This window comes from Xyrauchen texanus, chromosome 33, assembly GCF_025860055.1.
Source record: "Xyrauchen texanus isolate HMW12.3.18 chromosome 33, RBS_HiC_50CHRs, whole genome shotgun sequence".
NCBI classification, from domain to species: domain Eukaryota; kingdom Metazoa; phylum Chordata; class Actinopteri; order Cypriniformes; family Catostomidae; genus Xyrauchen; species Xyrauchen texanus.
The window spans coordinates 5,255,601-5,276,617 of NC_068308.1; the positions used below are offsets into that span (position 1 = coordinate 5,255,601).

At 36.9% G+C, this 21,017-nt stretch overlaps 1 protein-coding gene across 1 annotated transcript in view; it reads left to right on the plus strand.

Annotated features, from left to right (window-relative positions):
- Positions 1-21,017, plus strand: part of heatr1 (HEAT repeat containing 1) — a 151,485-nt gene that overhangs the window by 39,256 nt on the left and 91,212 nt on the right. The window contains exons 22-29 of the mRNA XM_052103324.1: positions 85-240; positions 4,279-4,521; positions 6,423-6,554; positions 6,694-6,797; positions 6,879-7,025; positions 7,764-7,882; positions 7,995-8,116; positions 14,307-14,435. Coding sequence (XP_051959284.1) covers positions 85-240; positions 4,279-4,521; positions 6,423-6,554; positions 6,694-6,797; positions 6,879-7,025; positions 7,764-7,882; positions 7,995-8,116; positions 14,307-14,435 — 1,152 coding nt within the window. The remainder of the gene's footprint in view (positions 1-84; positions 241-4,278; positions 4,522-6,422; positions 6,555-6,693; positions 6,798-6,878; positions 7,026-7,763; positions 7,883-7,994; positions 8,117-14,306; positions 14,436-21,017) is intronic.

Genomic DNA, 21,017 nt, shown 5'->3' on the forward strand with positions numbered 1-21,017 from the left:
CATCTTGTGTTTCATAAGTTTGTGGAAGCACCAAATAGATGCATAAAAGTCTATAATGAAATTACACTTCTGTTGTTGCCGTAGGCGCTGTCCAAGCTTTACGAAGAGGCAATATCAGGGAAAGAGAAGAAGAATAAGCTGTTGTCTATCGAGCAACTCCTCCAGTGTGTGCAGTTACCCTGCTGCCCTGCATACACCTCCAAAACATTGCTGAGGGCACTTCAGGATGTGCATGGAGAGGTACTGCAGAAAAGCATTTATGTATCAAGCATTATTATTTGCTGCTCCTCGAGTGGTGTATTTGGCAGTTTGATTTATGTGAAAAAAAATTGTAGAGGCAGACATTCATATATTTTATGGTTTCTTTTTGCCTCAGAAACAGCTATGCATAGTTTATATATACAAAAGCAGTGGTTCTCAACTGGTAGTCTATGAACAATATGGGGAAAAAACAATGCTTAATGCAAATAATTAAATGCTGCTAACTGTTACAAACTAATTGTGCGTAGTTAGGCTAGCTATACAAATAGTCTTATCAATTTTAAAAAGGGAGAATAAAAAGTTTCCCATGTCTTTTGCTTTTGACATCCAAGTTTCTGAAAGTTCACGTCATTAGCCTAATTAGACAGATTCCAACACGGACAGGTTGCTTGACATTCTCAAACCATGAACAAAACTAAGCAAAATACAACTCCTGAGTATATTAACCTTTTGCTCCCTGCGTACACATGCATGAACATTTGTATTTTGGCTTAGCTAAATGCACTGCATAATAGAAATTAATTTAAACTGCGGTCCGTTAAGGGTTAAAAAAAAAGAAAAGAATTCTGCCCTTCTCCACAATTTGGAATGCCCAATTCCGAAGTCCTCTTGGTGGTGTAGTGCCTCGCCTCAATCCGGGTGGCAGAGGATGGATCTCAGTTGTTTCCTTGTCTAAGACGTGAATCTGCGCATCTTATCACGTGGCTTATTGAGCGCATTACCGCGGAGACATAGCATGTGTGGAGGCTTCACGCTATTCTCCGCGGCATCCACGCAAGTTCAACTTTTGATGCACGTAGTCGTGACAAAACAACGTGGCACAGACAAACAACCAAGTTTGTCTTTTGGAGAAATGGCAACAAATATACTTCTCTCTAGTTTCATCCGATATGCCATTTTTTTTTTCTTCATTTGAGCAATTTATCGGGAACACAATGTACACTGTGTATCTCAGTGCATTTTTTCCATTCTTCTATGGAAATTCTATGTTTATTTTGTATAATCACTTTAAGAACCAATGAGGTCATCCAAAAGCTGAATAATGTTGCTTTGAGAGGGTTTATATGGAATTAGAACAGTTCAAAAGGCAACTAATTTTCATCCTGAGACCAGTGTAGACAGACGTCACACTGCGGGTTAAGTCACTCACTAAATAGGTAGCAAGAGAGTATCTTATAGCTCTTTATGCAGTTAATTGCATGCAATCCAAACTTCCTATCAAAAGTTCAGTTTCAGGCTGCAGATGATGTTTGGACCACTCGGCATGTTTGGCAGACATGGGACAACGATAATCAGTACAAAGATTCAGAATTTATAATGTATCATTTTATTTTAACATGGTTGGAAGTAGGCAGTGATTGGATGATGCTGGCCGTTACTTCGAATCAAAATTATTCTAATTTCTCATTTAATGTCTAAAAATCATGAATAACCAACCAACAAAATCATGAATAACCAACACTGGAAACAAACTATTTTATAAAAACAAATCAGACTTAATGTCCATAGCTTGGTATTATTTAATAATAATTAGTATTATTGAGCTTTTCTCATGATTGTGCCAAGGAGACTGCAGATGTCAAGATTTATAGTAAAAGCTGAATTGAATATATTTTATATTATTTATAAGTTGAATTGACTTTTATAGATATAAACACGTCATATCTCCAAAAGTCAGTCATATGAGTTTGAGACAGAATGAGGGTAAATTATTAGAGAATTGTTATTTTTGGGTGAATTATTCCTTAAAATACAGATTAATTCACAACAAGGATATACATGGATTTGTAAACCAAAAACGTGGTGAATTATTGGGTGCTGCGAGCATAAAACCATAAATTCAGGAGACCTGTCTTCAACCATTTTCAGGCAAAGGACCCCTTTGTGGGTAGAGAGTCGAAGCCAGGACCCCAGTTACATATTGTATAAAATTGAGTGTTGAGTTTTATGCCTATAAAAATCTGTATTGTAGGCTACCGTATTATTGTATGAAAATATTCATGATGTTTTACATTGCAAAGCCATTTAAATAATCATTAAATGCTGCACCTGCTGAAAAGACCAGCTAAAACCAGGATAAGCTGGTTGGCTGGTTTTAGCTTGTTGCCAAGCCTGGTCATATCCGGTCAGGCTGAGGCTTGTCAGGGTGGTCTTAGTTGGTCAGGCTGGTCTTAGCTGGTCAGGGTGGTCATGGCCAGCCTGACCAGCTAAACACTGTCTGAAACCAGCTAACCAACAGGCTAAAACCAGCCAACCAGCTTGGGTCTGCAACATTTTTTACATGAAGTTACATTTTTAATTTTCCTTGTTAATCCCTGTGCCAAACCTCCAAAAATAAAGAAAAATAGTGACAGAAAGAAAAACAGACAGACTCTGTCCATGCAAAATAAAACAACTTTTTCGGTGATCGATTGTATACATATATTTCAAAATTACAGTTTCATTGTGTAAAAATTTGAAATGAGGAAAAAAAAGACTGAGTACTCCTTAAATTATGTTGATTTGATAGTCACCGTCTTGTGTGTGTGGAACGTTAGGGGCCGTGTGTGCCACCTTGATAATCTCAGCGGTAACTATTTATTTACACCAGGCAATTAAGCTACTGTTCTGAAAGCAAAACACCTAATAATAAACTGTAGGCTGTAATCTGCTCAGCCACACAGCGCGACCAACGCAAAGCAGATGCGTTTACTCTCGCGACCCTCCACTGCTGGCTCAGAGTGGCTCGTGATGAGCATGGTTGCATGAAGGGTTTGTCCGGGCTGCGCGCTAATTTAGTCACTCTTTAAGACAGGTGGGGAACGTCAAGCCACAGGGCCGTATAAGGCCAGCAAGACCATTTTACCTGGTCTGCGTGACCATTTGAGAAATATTTTGAAAAGCAAAAAATGGCCTTGATTCAATTAACCAGAAAAAAAATTATTTCAAGTAATGTTTAAAAATAATTTTAAATGATAACAACACCAGTGGTGAATTTTCAGGACAAGCAAAGCCTTCTCTGCTGGCCTAACATGCCAAATAAATAAATATTTTGCAAAGTAGCTTAATGGTAGACTTGTCCTGTCCATTGCAATGACAAATCTTTATCAATAATAAAACAAACAAAAAATTTGAGGCTTCTCTCTAGTTGAATTAACATATAAGAATTTGATTCTGAAGCAAACCCCTCCATCACATTTTATTTGGATTTAGCCTTGTAGTGTACATTGAAAAACCTTTTTGACAGCTAGATATAAATGTACTGTTGAAAAATGTATTATTAAATAGTTAATGTGGTAATTTACGGAGTATGATCGCCTCATACATTTCTGTTCAGAGCATTTCTGTTCAGGAACATGTACACTGTAGTTCTTCGCCAGAAATTCCACTATTAAACACGATTTCTAAAAACAACTATCTTTGTTTTTGGATGTACAGAAAGCTTGACTGCATTGGCAACAGTAACTAATGACAGTGGGCTTTTGGCTGGCTTTACACCATGGACAATGTGGCACTATATGCTACAGTGGTTTACGAGTTAAAAAATGCCCTATGTCATAAACCCTTAAAATGACCTCTCCTTAGTTGTTTCTTGAAAAACACAATACAAATTTGTAACAGTTATAGTAGTCGAACGAATTGTTAGTGCCAGTTAATCTGTCAATTGTCTTCATCCCTAATTTCGAGGTATTAAGTATAGAGAAAAAAAGACCATATTGCTAAATTTTCAGATATATGCAAATAAACGAGTAGTTTGAGTGCGTCATGAATGTGGGCATTTACTGCAGATCACATTCGATTTGATTTTCTGATTGGTGGAGCATTTCTGTTCAGGAACATGTACAATGTAGTTCTTCGCCAGAAATTCCACTATTAAACACGATTTCTAAAAACAATTATTGAACTAATGCAGACTGATGGCTTTAACCGAAGTATATAAACGTATGGTAGGTCTGACTTTAAATATTTAAGTTACCGTTAAAAGTTTCATATGCATTTTTTACATGCATTACTTATTACTGTTTGCTCTTTGTCCAGCCCATTTTGGCTTTTCTTCTCCCTGCTGTGGAGCGTCTTCTTGAGCAGTGTGCTCCAGACACCGGCACCTTCCTGCCTGATGATGCTCTCCTCCTGCAGCTGCTGATGAGCAAGTTCACTGACAAGTCTGCACCTTTACTGGTCAAAGACCCCCTATGCCTGGAGGTCTTCATCAGAGCACTGCACACCTCAGCCAAGCCATACCCTACTATGCCTAGTTTCCAGATTATTGCCCTCGAGCAGGTATGTGAACAAAGTTTACAAGAAGTACTGTAATAGTAACAGATTTTTTTCTTGACTATTGATACGACTTAAGTCTTTATCTCATGTGAGCTGATTTGTACTAGAAGTACTCTTAAGGCCTATTCACACCAAGTCCGTTTTCTTTGCGAATGTTCTTTCCGAACAAGATTTTGGTGCTATTCGCACCTAATCATACAAATTGTTCACCGACAATCCAAAGGTTTTTTTTTTTACTGAGAGTGGTCAGATTTTTTTTTATTTATTAGATTTTTTTTTTAGACTTTCAGAAAACGGACAAAAAAATTACAAAAAGCTCTTTATCTCATTGTTCAGAGTTGCTGCAGCTGCTCAATCCAATGAGTTGGTGGCGCTAATCAACTGGAAACACTGCCATTTGGACGTGCAGCTGGTACACTTCCCCCTGAAGATTATATACATATAAATAATCGTAGTTTATGAACCCTTAATTCTGCAAACATAAACCTTGTCTGTTTTTAAAAGTCAGCTTATGGTGTTTTGTCTTGTCCTATTATTTAATAGGTATATCACTATATACCTGTTATATACTCATGGCATTAAAAATAGCAGCAACGTTCTGCAATACATTTGCACTAAGCTTGTAGGAACATATTCCATAAAAAGACTCTTTACATGCAGTATTTTACTGTAGACAAACGAATTGCAGAACCACACTGCTGTTTTTTATTGCAAGGATAATATAACAAAGTATTTAAATAAAGACCGCGAGCCAGTGTTTTCTTTTATATTATTTAAAAAATTTATGAACCATAAACAATAAGCATGCACCTGTGGAACGGTCATTAAGACACTAACAGCTTACAGACAGCAGGCAAATAAAGGTCACAGATATAAAAATGTAGGAGACTTAAGAGACCTTTCTACTGACTCTGAAAAACACCAAAAGAAAGATGCCCAGGGTCCCTGCTCATCTGCGTGAACGTGCGTGAACATGCTGCATGGAGGCATGAGGACTGCAGATGTGGCCAGGGCAAAAAATTGCTATGTCTGTACTGTGAGATGCCTACAGGGAGACAGTGCTACAGGGAGACAGGAAGGACAGCTGATCATCCTCACAGTGGCAGACCACATGTAACAACACCTGCACAGGATCTGTACATCCGAATATCACACCTGCGGGACAGGTGCAGGGCAACAACAACTGCCCGAGTTACACCAGGAACACACAATCCCTCCATCAGTGTTCAGACTGTCCACAATAGTTTGGGAGAGGCTGGACTGAGGGCTTGTAGGCCTGTTGTAAGGCAGAGCCCAGATCTCAATTCCATTGAGCACATCTGGGACCTGTTGGATCAGAGGGTGAGAGCTTGGGCCATTCCCACCAGAAATGTCCAGGAACTTGCAAGTGCCTTGTTGGAAGAGTGGGCTAACATCTCACAGCAAGAACTGGCAAATCTGGTGCAGTGAGGAGGAGATGCACTGCAGTACTTAATGCAGCTGGTGTCCAAAACATATACTGACATTTGATTTTGTTACCTTTGTTCAGAGACGCATTATTCCATTTCTTTTAGTCACATGCATGTGAAACTTGTTCAGTTTGTCTTAGTTGTCGAATCTTTTTTTGTTCATACAAATATTTACACATTTTAAGTTTGCTGAAAATAAAAACTGTTGAAATTGAGAGGAAGCTCATTCACTGGCTAACAAAATCCCAGGACCAGCAGTGGCTGATAAAGGGATACATTTAACTAATCAATGATGTGAAATATTTATTGGAGTGCTTCAATTGGTCATCAAGAATCACTATTTATAAAAACAGCAAAAGATTATTTGAAATTGGTTCCATAACCTTATTAATATTCATGAGTTTCATGACTTAACAATTAATTCCCAAGTTTTGTTGTAAATATATTTTGTTGTAGATCACCAAGCCCTTCTTCTCTGCTCTTGGAGATAAGAAAGTTCAGCAGAGGATTCTTGCTGTTCTGTTTGATTTACTGGTGGGGAACAAAAACCCTGTCTGTGCCCAATCTATCAACAGTGTTTTTAAAGCGGTGAGAGAATTATTAACTTATAATTATTTTATTGAATCAGACATATCCTTTTATTTCTCCTACTCTACAGGAGGGTAATCACAATATAATTAATGTGACTTCTTTGTATGTTTGTTCTTGAATGTTTTTCTGTTTGTAGATTGCTGTGGATGCAGAGTTAGTGGCCAATGAGTTGACGCCTGCAGATAAACATAGAGTTGCAGCTACAGTTCAACAAGCACGCAGGAGTAAACTACAGCAGAGGTGATTGGATTTGCCTATATAACAGACATTAAATGCCTGTATAGGCACATTTGAACATTTAAAATGCATTTATTTCCACAGAAAAACAAAAGAAACATGCGTGGCAGGGCCAGAGGATAGCAGTGTCTCTTGGCCGAGGGTTACGCTAATTTTAGAACTGCTTCAACACAAGAAGAAGCTAAAGAGAGCTCAGTGTCTTGTGCCTGCTCTATTTAATCTACTCTCCAGGTTTGTGAAGCAAACATCTATCCCCAGGTGTACTTTGACATGTATAAATACTTGTTTGCCAAACCTTTGTCAGAGTGAAGCGCTCAGGTTTGACACATTTAAAGCCAAGCATGCACTACACAAATTGTGACAGTCTTTTGTTTTCTGTCGTGTTGGTGTGAGTAGTCAACTACACTCCCTCACTGACTGAAACTACAATCCCCTAAATTAAGTCCAAAACGAATGCACATATAAGCTACTGGAGAGTTTATTTGTGATCGCAAATAACATGAAAGATAGGGTTGAACCTGCTATTTCACTGATTTGCACAGAACTGGATAAAAACACCTAAAAATAATGAGCAGTATTTGCATAAGGTCCTTAAAGTGCTTGAATTTAGCTTTTAGAAATTAATTTAAATTATCTGTAAAATCAACATGCTTGTTGAAAAGTGCTTAAAATTGCTTGATATTAAAAAGAAACATTTCTATACATTTAGCATGCTAGACAAACAAGATACACACAGACCTCTACAATGCAAGTAATTGCTTGCATATGCAATAACATTATTTTCTTTGTGAAAAAAATTATTATTACTTTATAACTGTATTAATATATTGTATTATTTTGTCTAAAACTTGCATTCCTTTGCTGCCTTGCAAGCACTGCTTTTCCTTCAAGAAATACTAATCTATACATTTTTGCATTTATTAATTTTTTTTATATAAAGATAATTTGTGTCTAATATGTGTGCTATAGATGTCTAGAGCCTGCTGCAGCTGAGCAGGAAAATCTAGAGTACACAAAACAACTACTCCTTGGCTGCTGCCTCAACATCTGCCAGAAACTTTCTCCTGATGGAGGACCTATTAGCAAAGGTAACCGAAACCAACATGAACATTCTGGATTTGCATATTACTCTGATTTGTGTTTATTTTGGTGATCTGTCAGGAAACTGATCTATCGCATTTTATTTTGATCTTTGTGTAGATGTGTTGGAGGAGGACAAATTTAACGTGGAGCTGGTGGTGCAATGCGTCAGAACATCAGACATGCCCCAAACTCACCATCATGCCCTGCTGCTGCTCGGGGCCCTGGCGGAGATCTTCCCTGTGAGTACTGTCACAAACACTCAATGTGTTTTATTTTAATTCACAGTTAAGTCAGAGTTCTAATCTGAATCCAAATATTTTGGAGGCATGTTACAGATGTGGCCTTTGAGAATGTGCATCAAAGGGAAACCGATTCTGTGATTTTTATGCAGTGTGACGTGACATTAGGCGGTGTGTGAGAGACACGATAAGAGGGCAGTTGTTTCATTCTGTGAACCAACACCGATGAACTGAAGTCACACCAAAAGCCACAGCAAGTGATATTGATCAACAAATGGCAAAAAACTATAGGCTACAGGTTAAGTTACTGTTTACAAAAAAAACTATTCCCTCTAGCGTAATTTCCTCCTTTTCATCGCAGGAAAAAAAAAATATATATTTTTTTTCTTTTTCTAAAAGTGCTGTTTGTGGGGGTAAAACACCCCATTTCCATATGATTATTGGCAGTTTGGGCTTCTTTAAATTCCCAAAAGTATCAATGGATCACGACAAACTCAGGATTTGACCATAATTTATGATTTTTCACAGATCACCGGCATTATCACATCTCTATTATGACCCATTTGATCCGCAGCTGCTGTCATTAGATTTGCACTTTTCCAAAGTGCAACCGCAGCGACAGATATGAGGCGAATAAAGTAATGATGATTTTATGAACAAGACCACCATAAAGAATAAAAAGAATGAACGGGAGCCTGGCTTTTTGTGAAAGGAAATGCGAAAAAAAAAAATTATGTAATGCTTTGAGAGTATCAGTTTTTACTCTTTCTGTGTAATGTGATTCCAAAGACTAGATCAAAGCAAAACATTTGTTTAATAATTTTTCTTTTAATATCCTTTCTATTCTATAAAGTCAGTTTTAACAAATAACAAAAGAAACATTTCATCACACATAGCATGGATGCTGTAAAGAAGCCATTCGTCCAAACAAATACTACTGTCAAAGTCCCTGCCACTGGTTTTAAAGAGTACCATTTTAGCACTTGTTCTACATATAGTACAATAGTACAAATTAGGCATGTAAACAACAAACATGTAACAATATACTGTGTGTATGTATGAATGTGTGTGTGTGTATATATATATATATATATATATATATATATATATATATATATATATATATATATATATATATATATATATATGCTAATTTCAATACACCTTATTTATTGATTTCATACATGGATTACGTTTAAAAAAATAAAATAAAAAATGCAAAAAAAATTCACCAAAATGATGAAAAACTAATGGTAAAATAAAATTAGTAAAATTTATATGTTTGTAATTGAATAAGTTAGAATGTCCCCTGTATAATGAATAACAGCAGTGGCTGAAAGATAATTTCTTTGATACTGTTTGCAAGCAGAACAGATTATAACTGAACTATACCCAAATTAATTGAAATTAAATACGAACCATGATATTGTAATATATCGAATTGTGATGTGTATCATAATACGTACCATATCGTGAGGTGGCTGGCAATACCCAGCCCTTCTGTTACATGTCCGACAATCAGACAGCCATATTGAACCAAGTTAAATCTTATTTTGCCGATAGTTAAAGACCATACATGTTTTTCGCTATATGCGATCGATATCCATATATGATATATTATTATTTTATCAGGGTTTCCGCGGGGCATTAAAAAGCATTCAAAGTCATTAAATGGGTTTTGCGAAAATTAAGGCCTTTTAACAGCATTAAAAAGCATTAAATGTTTTTCCCACAGGCATTAAAATTTAGATAGTTTTGAAAAAATAATATTACCAATTTATTTTGAATATAGCCTTCACAATTAATAAATTTGCTGTCACAAAATATGTACATTGGTGTGATAAACACGCGGATCCAGTTTGGTAATTGCCTCTGGCTGGTGCAAAATTGACGGATGTTTGGACTGCGGTGGGCAGGGACCTGGAGGTGTTAGAACAGAGAATGTAAATTTAGTAAAGTTGCAAAGAAATGGGTAAGTGCAAAAGTGGCTAGAAGACAAAGAATTTAGGACATGGTTGCTTACATGTTTGGTTGTCAACATGGAGCTGTTAAATCTCATATGCAGTCCGATGGCCACAAATCGGCTGTAAGGCAGACAGCAATGAACTATCAAGTTACTTCACCATGACCGACAAAGTAACATCTTCAGCAACTACTACTACCACCACAACTGCTGCTGTAGTGACCACCGCTTCCTGCAGAGCCACTACCGAAGGAAAATCGCTCGAACATTGACCAGCGTTTGGTTCGAATGCGACGCTGCAGACAGAAGTGCAGCACCACTCATGCACATCAAATTAAGTTGTTTGAGTTGTTCCAGGGAATGTTTCCTGATTCGCAAATAGCCAAATCTTTCACATGTGTAAAGGACAAAACCAGCTACATTTTAAAATGTGGACTTGCCCATACTTCAAAATAAACAGATTTCTGCGATTTAACAATGCAGGACAATTGTGAACTCAGCCAGGACCATATACAGGATCTACCTTGATGAAGAGAGGAGCAAGAGAGAGGGTGCCATGCGTGGACTTAAGGTGAAAAGCTTTGGAAGATGAGCTGGAAGAACTGAAAAAGAAAAGGGATGTGTTGATGGAGATGTGCACCAGCCTTCAGAATGATGTCGATCAACTAGCTGAGCAGGCCAAAAACAAATCTAACACACTCATGGCTCAAATGATTACAAAATCTAATACTATGAGGAGATACAAGGACAAATGCAATGAATTGAAAAATGTTGAGTCAGAGTTGGAACTAAAAGTGAGCGAACTAAGGAACATGGATTAATTATTTTATTTACACAAAGTTAAAACTGTGTAATTTCTATTGCACTTGAATTTTGCATACATTAATTTCCAGCCTTAAAAAGTTCAGAGTTTTTCCTTCACTGTCCAGACTGATAGAATTTGTGGTTATAGTTGAAGGAGGTTACATGTATTCGATGGCGGTACAATTTACACAAACAGAAACATAATGGCTTTTTTTCCAGTCATGGACTGATTTTTCCAGTATGCCTATAGCATTCAATATTTAGTTGATTGGTACTATGTTAAATAAAATTTGACATATCTGCAAATACATTTTTATATTTTAAGCTGTCTCCTGAGCCATTTCTGATTCAGTTCAGAGTGATAGTTTATTTAAATTATGTAGATTCTCAAATATCCAAGATTATCATCATTGTCAGATTGAATGGTTACAATTGGGACATGGGCTTTTTAAAAATGTATTGTGTGTGTATGTGTGTAATATATATATATATTATACACACACATGCTTTTCCCATATGTAAAGACTTACTGTCGTGTGAGCCAATAGCATTGGAGTGTGGGCTGTGACGGAGCATATCATTAGTTTGAGCCACTGAACTAATACGCCCCATTTCCTAAACAAGCGTCTTATTATGACCGATTGACAGAGAAGGCATGTCGCTCGTTTAGTTCAGTAAACCCGTTTAACAAGGAGAGATCGGAGCTGGATTAATTAAGAGTAAAAGTGACTAATGACATTACAATGACATCAGGATGTAATTAAAATCTGTAATTACTTTCAGGCTATGTTGTATTTTGTATATTCTTTGATGGTCATGCACAGCAGTTCACAAAACTTGCAGGGAAAACTTATGATATTTAAACCGATAGTCTCTTAGTAGACACGCTGGTTTGAATAAAGTATAATTAGACTTGTTTCGGCCTCTGTGCTTTATCAATGTTTTAATGACTCAAAACACATGAAAGATGTTGATTTGCTGACACCTAAGTTTGATTTACAGAAGTTGTTATCTGAATGAATCAGTAAACACATTTTTAGTCCTAAAATGTTTATTCCTAAAACTAGGCTTCATTTAAATGAAAAATTACTTGAGTATAATTTATTTATTTAGATTTTTGGGTGAAATGTGACAAATATTTCTCTTAAGTTTTTGAGATTTGGCTGATTAAATTTGATATATAGATATATAGAATTATACTGATGGATCACAGAGATCAACAATAAAAATATGAAATGGAGTGTATATTACTAAATGAATGGGATGTTTATCACCGACTAAACAAACACACTTTTCTATAAATCAGCCATGTGCTGTTGTAGATATATCATACATACATACAGGGAGAGAGAGCAGACTGGTTCGAACTGACAGTCTATGATAACTCAGATAACCGTTCTGTACAATTGTGGTGAGAAGAATAGCATCCCAGCCTGCTGTTCTGAGATGTGGGTTGTAAGTCCATTACGTTTTATTACACAAGGCAATGGGGGTAGGGCAGTAAGTTGCAATTGAACGCTGTAACGTATTCAATGGAAAGGAGGAGGCGAGAACCGGCTTGATGATATAAATAATATTTTAATGAGAAACTTAAGACACAAACACACACGACGGACATGTCCGTAAACGATCTCTCTCTCGTCGCACCACCGTCTGCCATCGGCCTTTATCCCTCTCCGAGGCTTAATTAGCCTGATAAGGGACAGGGTGTGTATGATCACGACCCGGCCCCGCCCTCCGCCCTGCCACAAACACCTATGACAGTTTTTACAAATCATTATCTGTCCTAATCAAGTGAACCAGACTGTGTTTATTGGAAATAGCAGTTAAAAGTGAAGTGCTCTTATTTTTCACCTCTGCAGACTTGATAGACATACAAAACTTTGCTGTGAAAAAGTTTACAAATCAGACTTGTCAAGATTAGAGTGGTTTCTTCTATATGTCTTCAACTTTTGGAGCTATTTGTATTATATATAAAAAATAATTACTATAAAATGAAAATGACCAATTGTGCAGTGGAAGATGATGGCACCTGTGTGAATAAATAGTATGCCATATTATTTACATGTCTGTGATAGCACACAGTGGATTTTTAGCCAAATAAATTCTGAAATTCACACCACACTCTGTGGTATAAAATGCCCATGCTTCATGTGTAACAAGTTAACAGATGAAAATAGTTTGTGTTTTAAACTGCTAGGTTTAAAGTTAGCAACAGCGATAGCAGTATCATTTGTTCACACGACTGTTAAATTAAAAAAGAAATGGCTGTGTGCAAAACCACGCCGTGGTCCGTAAATGAGTTGCAGACATTCCTCTCGTTAGCGACGAGCAAAACGACTCGAAACAAAAAAGTATTTCAGGAAGTCTCTGTTGGCCGCACATGGCTAGCACCGGACCTACCAACAGTGTAGGGAAAAGTTAAAACATTTTTTGTTTAACTGACTACAGAACCATCAAGGACCAAAACAGGCGGAGTGGTTCAAACAGAAGAAAGTGGTTTGGCCAAATGGATGCCATCTATGGCAATAGACCGGCGAGCAATGGGAGGGAGGGTGCCCGTGATGGCCATGGCGTTATTGGAGCCCACGATGGAGGATGTTACGTTTTGTTAAGTTAACTCTATATTCTGCTTGGAAGCTTCACTTTATTTAGTTGACCAGCTACTGGAAAGCTTGCTTCTAAAACAGCCAGGCCAATTTTTAACTGTTACACTTGTGTAAAATCCCCATGCAACAACTGCTTTATGCAGCACAATGAGCTAGTAGCTAACAGCTAGTGGTTGTGTTATTGTTTATGGTCAGTAATATTTGATGCATTTGAGATGATGCCACGGCAACTATAACAATCAGTTTATAATCCCACCCATGTTGAGGCGGCACTAAACTGAAGTGGAAAAGCAAGCTCAGAAAGTAAAGTGAGCAGAGTCGAACTAACGTGCAGTGGAAAAGTGCCATAATGTCTCAAACCATACCAGAAGAAAAGAGATTCTTAGATTCTTTTTAGGAAAATAAGGGGCACACTCCATTTATTTGCACTACATATGCTATTTGAGATTTAAATAATCCATTTGTAGAAGAGGACAACCACTATAAAAGTAACACTTTATGCCTACAGCAATGTCTGTAAAAATGATTTAATTATTGAATGTGATAAAAATGCATCTAAAATGCACTTAATTTAATTTTGTTTTACAACCTCATTGCCTCTTTTGGAATATTACATTAATTGTTAACACTTTACAATATGTTTGCATTTGTATGGTGACAGATTTCAGGTGATGGATTGCCTGAGAATCTTGCTGTAAATTGCCTTTAGTAAAATGACAGTTCATACAGATCACTGCGATCGTTAGATCAATAGAGGTAACACCACCTTTTCAATATGGACAAACCGTGTTAACAATTTCTCTTCTGATTTCAGGAGAAGGTTCTTCACAACATCATGCCCATCTTTACTTTCATGGGTGCCAACATTATGCGACTGGATGATACATACAGTTTCCAGGTCATCAACAAGACTGTGCGGGCAGTCATCCCTGCTCTTATAAAGGTCTGTTTAATATACACATTTCTTTAATGTGAATGTCTGATTTCAACACTGCTTGGACATATGGGATCATTTATTTTTTATATTATGGAAAAAAGGTGGTTCTCTCAAAGGAATATTCCAGTTTAGCTCTACTGAAAGCATCTACTGTATAGTGTTGCTCCAATATAAATATTTTGGCTTCATTACAATACCAGCCCTGGTACCTCGGTATCGATACCAAATCAATCTTTGGCAACAAATAAATAGCCTGAGATTTCTTATGAAATCAAACAGAAAAGGACTTGATTAAAGGAACTGCATAAATTCTTGCATTGGCAAATTCTGCATTTTATATTTTCTGTTTTATGTTTTAATTAAATGTTATCATTAAACTACATTTAGTCAAAATAAAAAATCAACCAAAAAATAGCCCTCCTTTTTTTAAATCTTTTTATTAAGTCAAATAAAATGCTACACAACAGAGCTTCACAGTATATATGAAAACATAAATGAAAAGAAAATCTCATTTCCTGTGGCACAACGCTGCTACGGCTGAATTACAATGTGCTAATTTCCAGTACTCTAGTTTTAGTGATTGCATACATGCAATAATAATTGTAATAATAATTATAATGAACATGAAAATTGGCGTAGGCTTACTTACATGTTTTCACACTGAACACAGGCTTATATAGTAGAATTGTAACTGTAAAGAGAGCCACCTATTTGCGAGTTGTGAAACTGCATTTGTACAAAAGATATACAGTAAATCCTTAGATCCTTCAAATCCTTGAAGTATTTACAGTACTTAAAATAATCTGATACTTGGATTATTTAAAAATGTTATTAGTCTAAAATAAAACAAAATCATGAAATATATTCTGCAACATTACAAACCAAATAGAAATAAGTGTGTGTGTGGCTTGTGTGCACTAAATAGTTTTGGCAGTAGAGTAGGTGTGTGTAATATCTTCAAATGCCAAGATAAATGCAAATGTCCTATAAAGCTGTGCGTATCTGATGCATGATTTTCTAAAGTCTCTACATCAGCATGATGAATACTTGGTTAAAAAAGAAAAATAAGTTTCATGCAATTTCTTAAAACCTACGAAATCGAAGAACAAATGGGTATGATGTAATTTAGAACAAAATCTGGCCAAGAAGGAGGTGTTTTTGAAGTTGTTTTGGTGGTTTGTAACTGCCGCCTGGGCAAATGTTTGAGAAAAATTCTTACTGGCTTTTAAACACCTTTCTGCTATTGGTCCATGTCATCCAACATCTGATTTTGTTTGTTGTTTAGTCAGTCAAAATCATTCAATGTGAGCACACTGGGGTGTAGAGTTTATAGCAAGCTGGTGCAAATTTACCTCCATTTGTACGATTGTTCGTTTGGAGACATTTTCCAAGACAATGCCATGTGATTTTTGTTTTTTAATAGTCTACAAAAGGAATCAAATATACTCATACTTTCAAGTACATATTCACTCTTGTTTTATATGCTGCTTCACTTATGTGCCATCTGAAAGCCATTCACACATCTGCCCAACGTAAGATATGACTCTATCATCATTCTTTTGTCCTTTTTTTGTACATTAACACATTTATGCGTTCATCATACTCTGTCGTCATAAATTACAATAACAGTGTAATTGTTGCATATTATGGCCACGTTAGTGCATTAGCGTCATGAATTTATAATGTAAACAAGACAAATTACTCATTTTCTACTGCATATATATTACTTTAAATCATCACTAAGCTTCCTCATATTTAAATATACTTCTAAATGCCTCCCACAGCGGTGTGGCTGGTATCTGAATGTTCGAAAACAGTATACCATTTCTCGGCTGTTTAGAACTTCTATTTACCCCTGAAAGAAGAACTAATAACTTCTTCTATGGAAGTATATCAGGACCTTTAGCTGTTTACTTCCTCCTGATGAAAGTTTGTGCTCTTCAGGAAGTAGAAGATCATGTAATAACATTTCTAAAATGGCCGCCTGCGTATTGTGATCCACATCTTTTTTCAGTGAAATATTTGCTGATTTTGAAAAAGTAAATGTAACAACATTTATACTGTTACTGATATTTCAAAATGAGTACTTCTGATTGGACTATGCATGGCACTTATTTCCAGTACAATCTCAGGGTGATAACGTGTTTCCGGTATCATAGTCAGCATAGTGAATGTGTCAATGGAGTCGCAGCAAACTACTCTTCTTTCTGAAATAAAACGATTTATCACAACAAATGTGATATTTTTTGGTAAAAATATAAAAATTATCTCTGTAATTAGCTCCATTAAGTGTAAATACATACTATCTGAAGCTTTTTTTTGTTGTCATTAACAATTTGTATGATTCCACACTCAAATCAACACAAACAGCACATGAAAACCCAGAAGCAACTTTCAGCAAAATATACCTCCCCCCCCCCCACCCAACACACCTCCCACTGGTCAGACACCAAATAATAACATACACACCTACAAGACTGTCCAAAAAAAAATACTCTGACATCAAATACAAAATATTGCCCAACAAAAAAGAAAAAAGTTCCACACATCTATTAATTACGTACACACCATTTAAACTGTCCCTCTCCACTCTTCCTCCCTGGCAACCCTCCAAGAAGGCCAAATAAGTGCCCCAATTCTTTAAGGCAACCAAGCTTCCCAGCCTTCTATGCAACATCTATTCAAAGGCCGCCAGTGTTCCCAATTCGAGGGTGCACCAGCCGACTTCCATCCCCCAAGGATCACTTTCTTGCCGATCATCACACTGGTAAGGACCAGTTTTAAATATGTGTATTCCCTAATTTAACCCCCACCCCATAACCTAAAATACAAAGTCTGGGGCAGAATGAAAACTGAGCCAGGAACTTCAGTGTGAAAGTGATCTTCCGTCCATGCAAAAGTTTCTTGAAGCAGTCAGTCCACAAAACAAACTCCAGCCACTAGACGGAGCCAGCAAAAAAAGAAACCAAAAATGGCACCCAGCTTCCTTAGGCTGCCAAAGTACAGCAAGTTAATCCACTCTGGAGCTACATGAAAAACCCCAAATGGCGTACTCACCCATTGTTTTTTATAAAAGACAGTGCTTGCTAGGGACACGTAAATACCCAACGACCATCCTTTGTTTCTATTCTCAGTCTGGCCGAAACATCAGTGCAAAAGTGATCTTTCATTGATGTAAGAGTTCTTGCATTCCTTGAACCGATCGCTTTTCTCTCTTGATGAATTCGCAATGTCCGGGAACAAGAAAATATTGTGATTCTTCCATGAAAGCTTTCCTTTGCTCTTTGCCTGGCGCAACACGAGCTCTTTATCAGATGACTTCAGAAATTTGGCCAGAATTGATCGGAGCCTGTCTCCCTCAGCCGATCCGCGAGTCGGGATTCTGTGAGCTCACTCCATTTCTAGTTTATGGCCTGTTATGTTGAGCAGATTCGAGAAGAGCTCATCCAGGAATTTCACCATATATCTGCCCTCTTCATGCTGAGGAATTACAACAACTTGTATATTGTTTCTTCTATTCCTATTTTCGAGATCTTCCAATTTTTCCAAAATGGATTCCAAATCCGTTTTGGATGCGGGCGGATTTTGTTTCCATCGCCGTAATCGATCGATGTATTACAGCAACAGCAACAGTCTTCTTCAGCATCACCTGTTGGACAGTTGACGCTGGATTTCTTCTCCCGACGTGCCATCCAAATCGTGTCCCTGGCTCGCAGGGCTGTCAGAGGCCTTATCTTGAGTATGTAAGTGTCTTTTAATGTCTCCAGAGTCTGAGGATTTTGACTTCTTTGACATGTTTACCTCAGAGCAAATATGTAACTGGGTGTATCAAATCTCACCAGATTAGAACACAAAAATGATTAAAAACTAGCAAAATGCGCAGAGCTCGTTGCTCACACATCTGCCTCTCGCATGGCGTCACGTGACCACTACAATCTGAAGCTTAAAAAACGACCCGGCACTGCTGTTCTGTTGTGTGAGGCTTGTGTGTGCGCAACTTGTTTGTTACATTTACATCCATTGCTTCCAACTTTATAGCGATTTACAAGTGAGGAATTCAACAATACAAATGATTCATATAAAAGAGTGCACAAACAAACACCTTAAATTGAAGTTAGGGACACAGTCTGTTGTTCAGCTGATGCTTTATCATCATCCTCAGTGTGTCAGATCATCACTGAGAACACTACAAAGCTCTAAACAGTACAAATTATATTGTAAATAATTATAATATCCCCCTAGTCAAAGCATACACATGAGAAAAGCATCATATTCTTCTGAAGAAAAAAAACAGTTGAGTACTGATTAATTCGTTTATAGTCATATAAACTGTTATATTACAATATTCATAATCAAATATGATACATTAAGACAATAACACAGTGTAATCATTATTGTGTCATTGTTGACTGTCCCTTTTTGCTTTTCTGGAAATAAAAGAAAAAAAAGGAGAGAATAAAGTTCTCTTCTCATAAGCATTCCTCCATCATTGTGGCTCTCTTTCTACAATTCGGCAGACCCCTCCGCACTAATATGAAAAATCTCATTCACACAATATCAATTTACATAGGTACATTTCTGTTACTATGTCATTTTGCTTGCATATAAAATAAATGATCTTTCAACTAATGCTCTTAATTATTGTCAAATGAACATAATGATGTGTTTGGTTGTAACAAAAGTACTTAATTGACGTGTTGTCTATTGATGTGTGCCTGACGAAGATCATTCTTATCGAAACGTTGCTGTGGTTTTTAAATGAATAAAAGGGAATTATTAAACAGTGTGCCGATCCACTTCAGTTTTATTTCAATGCTTATTGCCTTGATCCAGCACTTGTCGTTGGATGTGTGTGAATTTCCCCCCTCCCCCTTAATTATAAAGGAACCCTCTAGGCAACACTCTTAGGTACAATTCAAAAATATAATTATTATTGTCAGTCAGTAAATTATTATTTTTTTAACATTTTTTTCCTCCCCAATTTGAAATGCCCAATTCCCAATGGACATTTCAAATGGCTCGTGGTGGCGTAGTGACTCGCCTCAATCCGGGTGGCAGAGGACAAATCTCAGTTGCTTCTGCGTATGAAACAGTCAATCCGCACATCTTATCACATGGCTTGTTGAGCGTGTATCTGCGAAGACATAGCGCATGTGGAGGCTTCATGCTATTTTCTGTGGCATCCACGCACAACTCGCCACGCACCCCACAGAGAGCGAACCACATTATAGCGACCACGAGGTTGACTCTACCATCTCTAGCAACCGGGCCGATTTGGTTGCTTAGGAGACCTGGCTGGAGTCATTCAGCATGCGACAAATTCATCTTTTAAAAAATACCTCAATGACTAACTAAAGGAAACATTTTATTTTAATTAAATTTAATTCAGTAAAAAAAATTCACTGCAAAAAAATTACCAAGTGTTTTGTCTTGTTTTTCATGTAAAATGGTCTAAAAATCCTTAAAACAAGATACTTTTACTTGAGAAGCAATATATAATATATCAAGACTTTTTGAATATAAGTGTATTTTTTTCACTTGATCATACTTCTGCCAGTGCAGTAAAGTCAAAATGTACTTAAATTCATATTATTGTTTTATGAGTAAATGTTTCTTGCTTGAAGTATTTTTTTTTATTAAAATATATTTACATATTTAATATTAAACTTTCTCTGATAAAATTTTCTTCTGCAGTAAAGTAAATGTACGTTGTTTTAAAGGAGATTTATATATTTATATTGGAAAACAAGCCAAACATCAACAAATCAAAAGCATATTTTATTGCAGTGTATAATGGGCCAACAATCATACCACAGCATTGCAAAAAACAAAAAACATCAAGTGAGTGGCAGTTCTGTGGACGGAAAAGCCTTGTTAATGAGAGACGTCAACAGAGAATGGCCAGACTGGTTTGAACTGACAAAGACTATGGCAACTCAAGATAACAGCTTTGTATAATTGTTGTGAGAAGAGTAGCAGCTCAGAATACTATCCGTAGATTGCGGGTTGGTGCTGTTTTGCCTACACAAAATTAGGCAGGTGGTTTTAATGTTGTGGCTGATGTATGTGTTATGATTCACTACTTCACACCCCATCACATAATAATCTAGATGCAGCCAGCACGCACAAGGGACTTTACAACGAGAGTGCTTTGCAATTTTCTCATTTTGTAATTTTTTATAATTTCCTCATACTTTTCGATCTACATCACCTTAAGCTGTTTTGGAGTGCATCTGGACTCTCCTCAATCAGGTGCGAGTACAAGTGTGCTCCTCTTGCGTGCCATTATTAGAGTTTAATGTGATCTCATGTTAAGTTAAATGAGATCAAACGAATATTCTACAATGAACATTTTTGTGACAATTTTTTATTGTCAACGTTGTCGAAACAACATGGGTTGTCAAAGTAGACTATTCTGTTTTACACCTGTAATATTTGTGTCCTGTATGGTTTACTTCTGTGTGGACATCAATAAATGATTAAAGGTTTGTGTGCAGACAGTTATCCCATCGTCGTGCGCTACCCGAATGGCATTTGTGGTTGCGTGCTGTCTCCGTTTTTTTATTTGCATCTCCCACACTGAGTGCA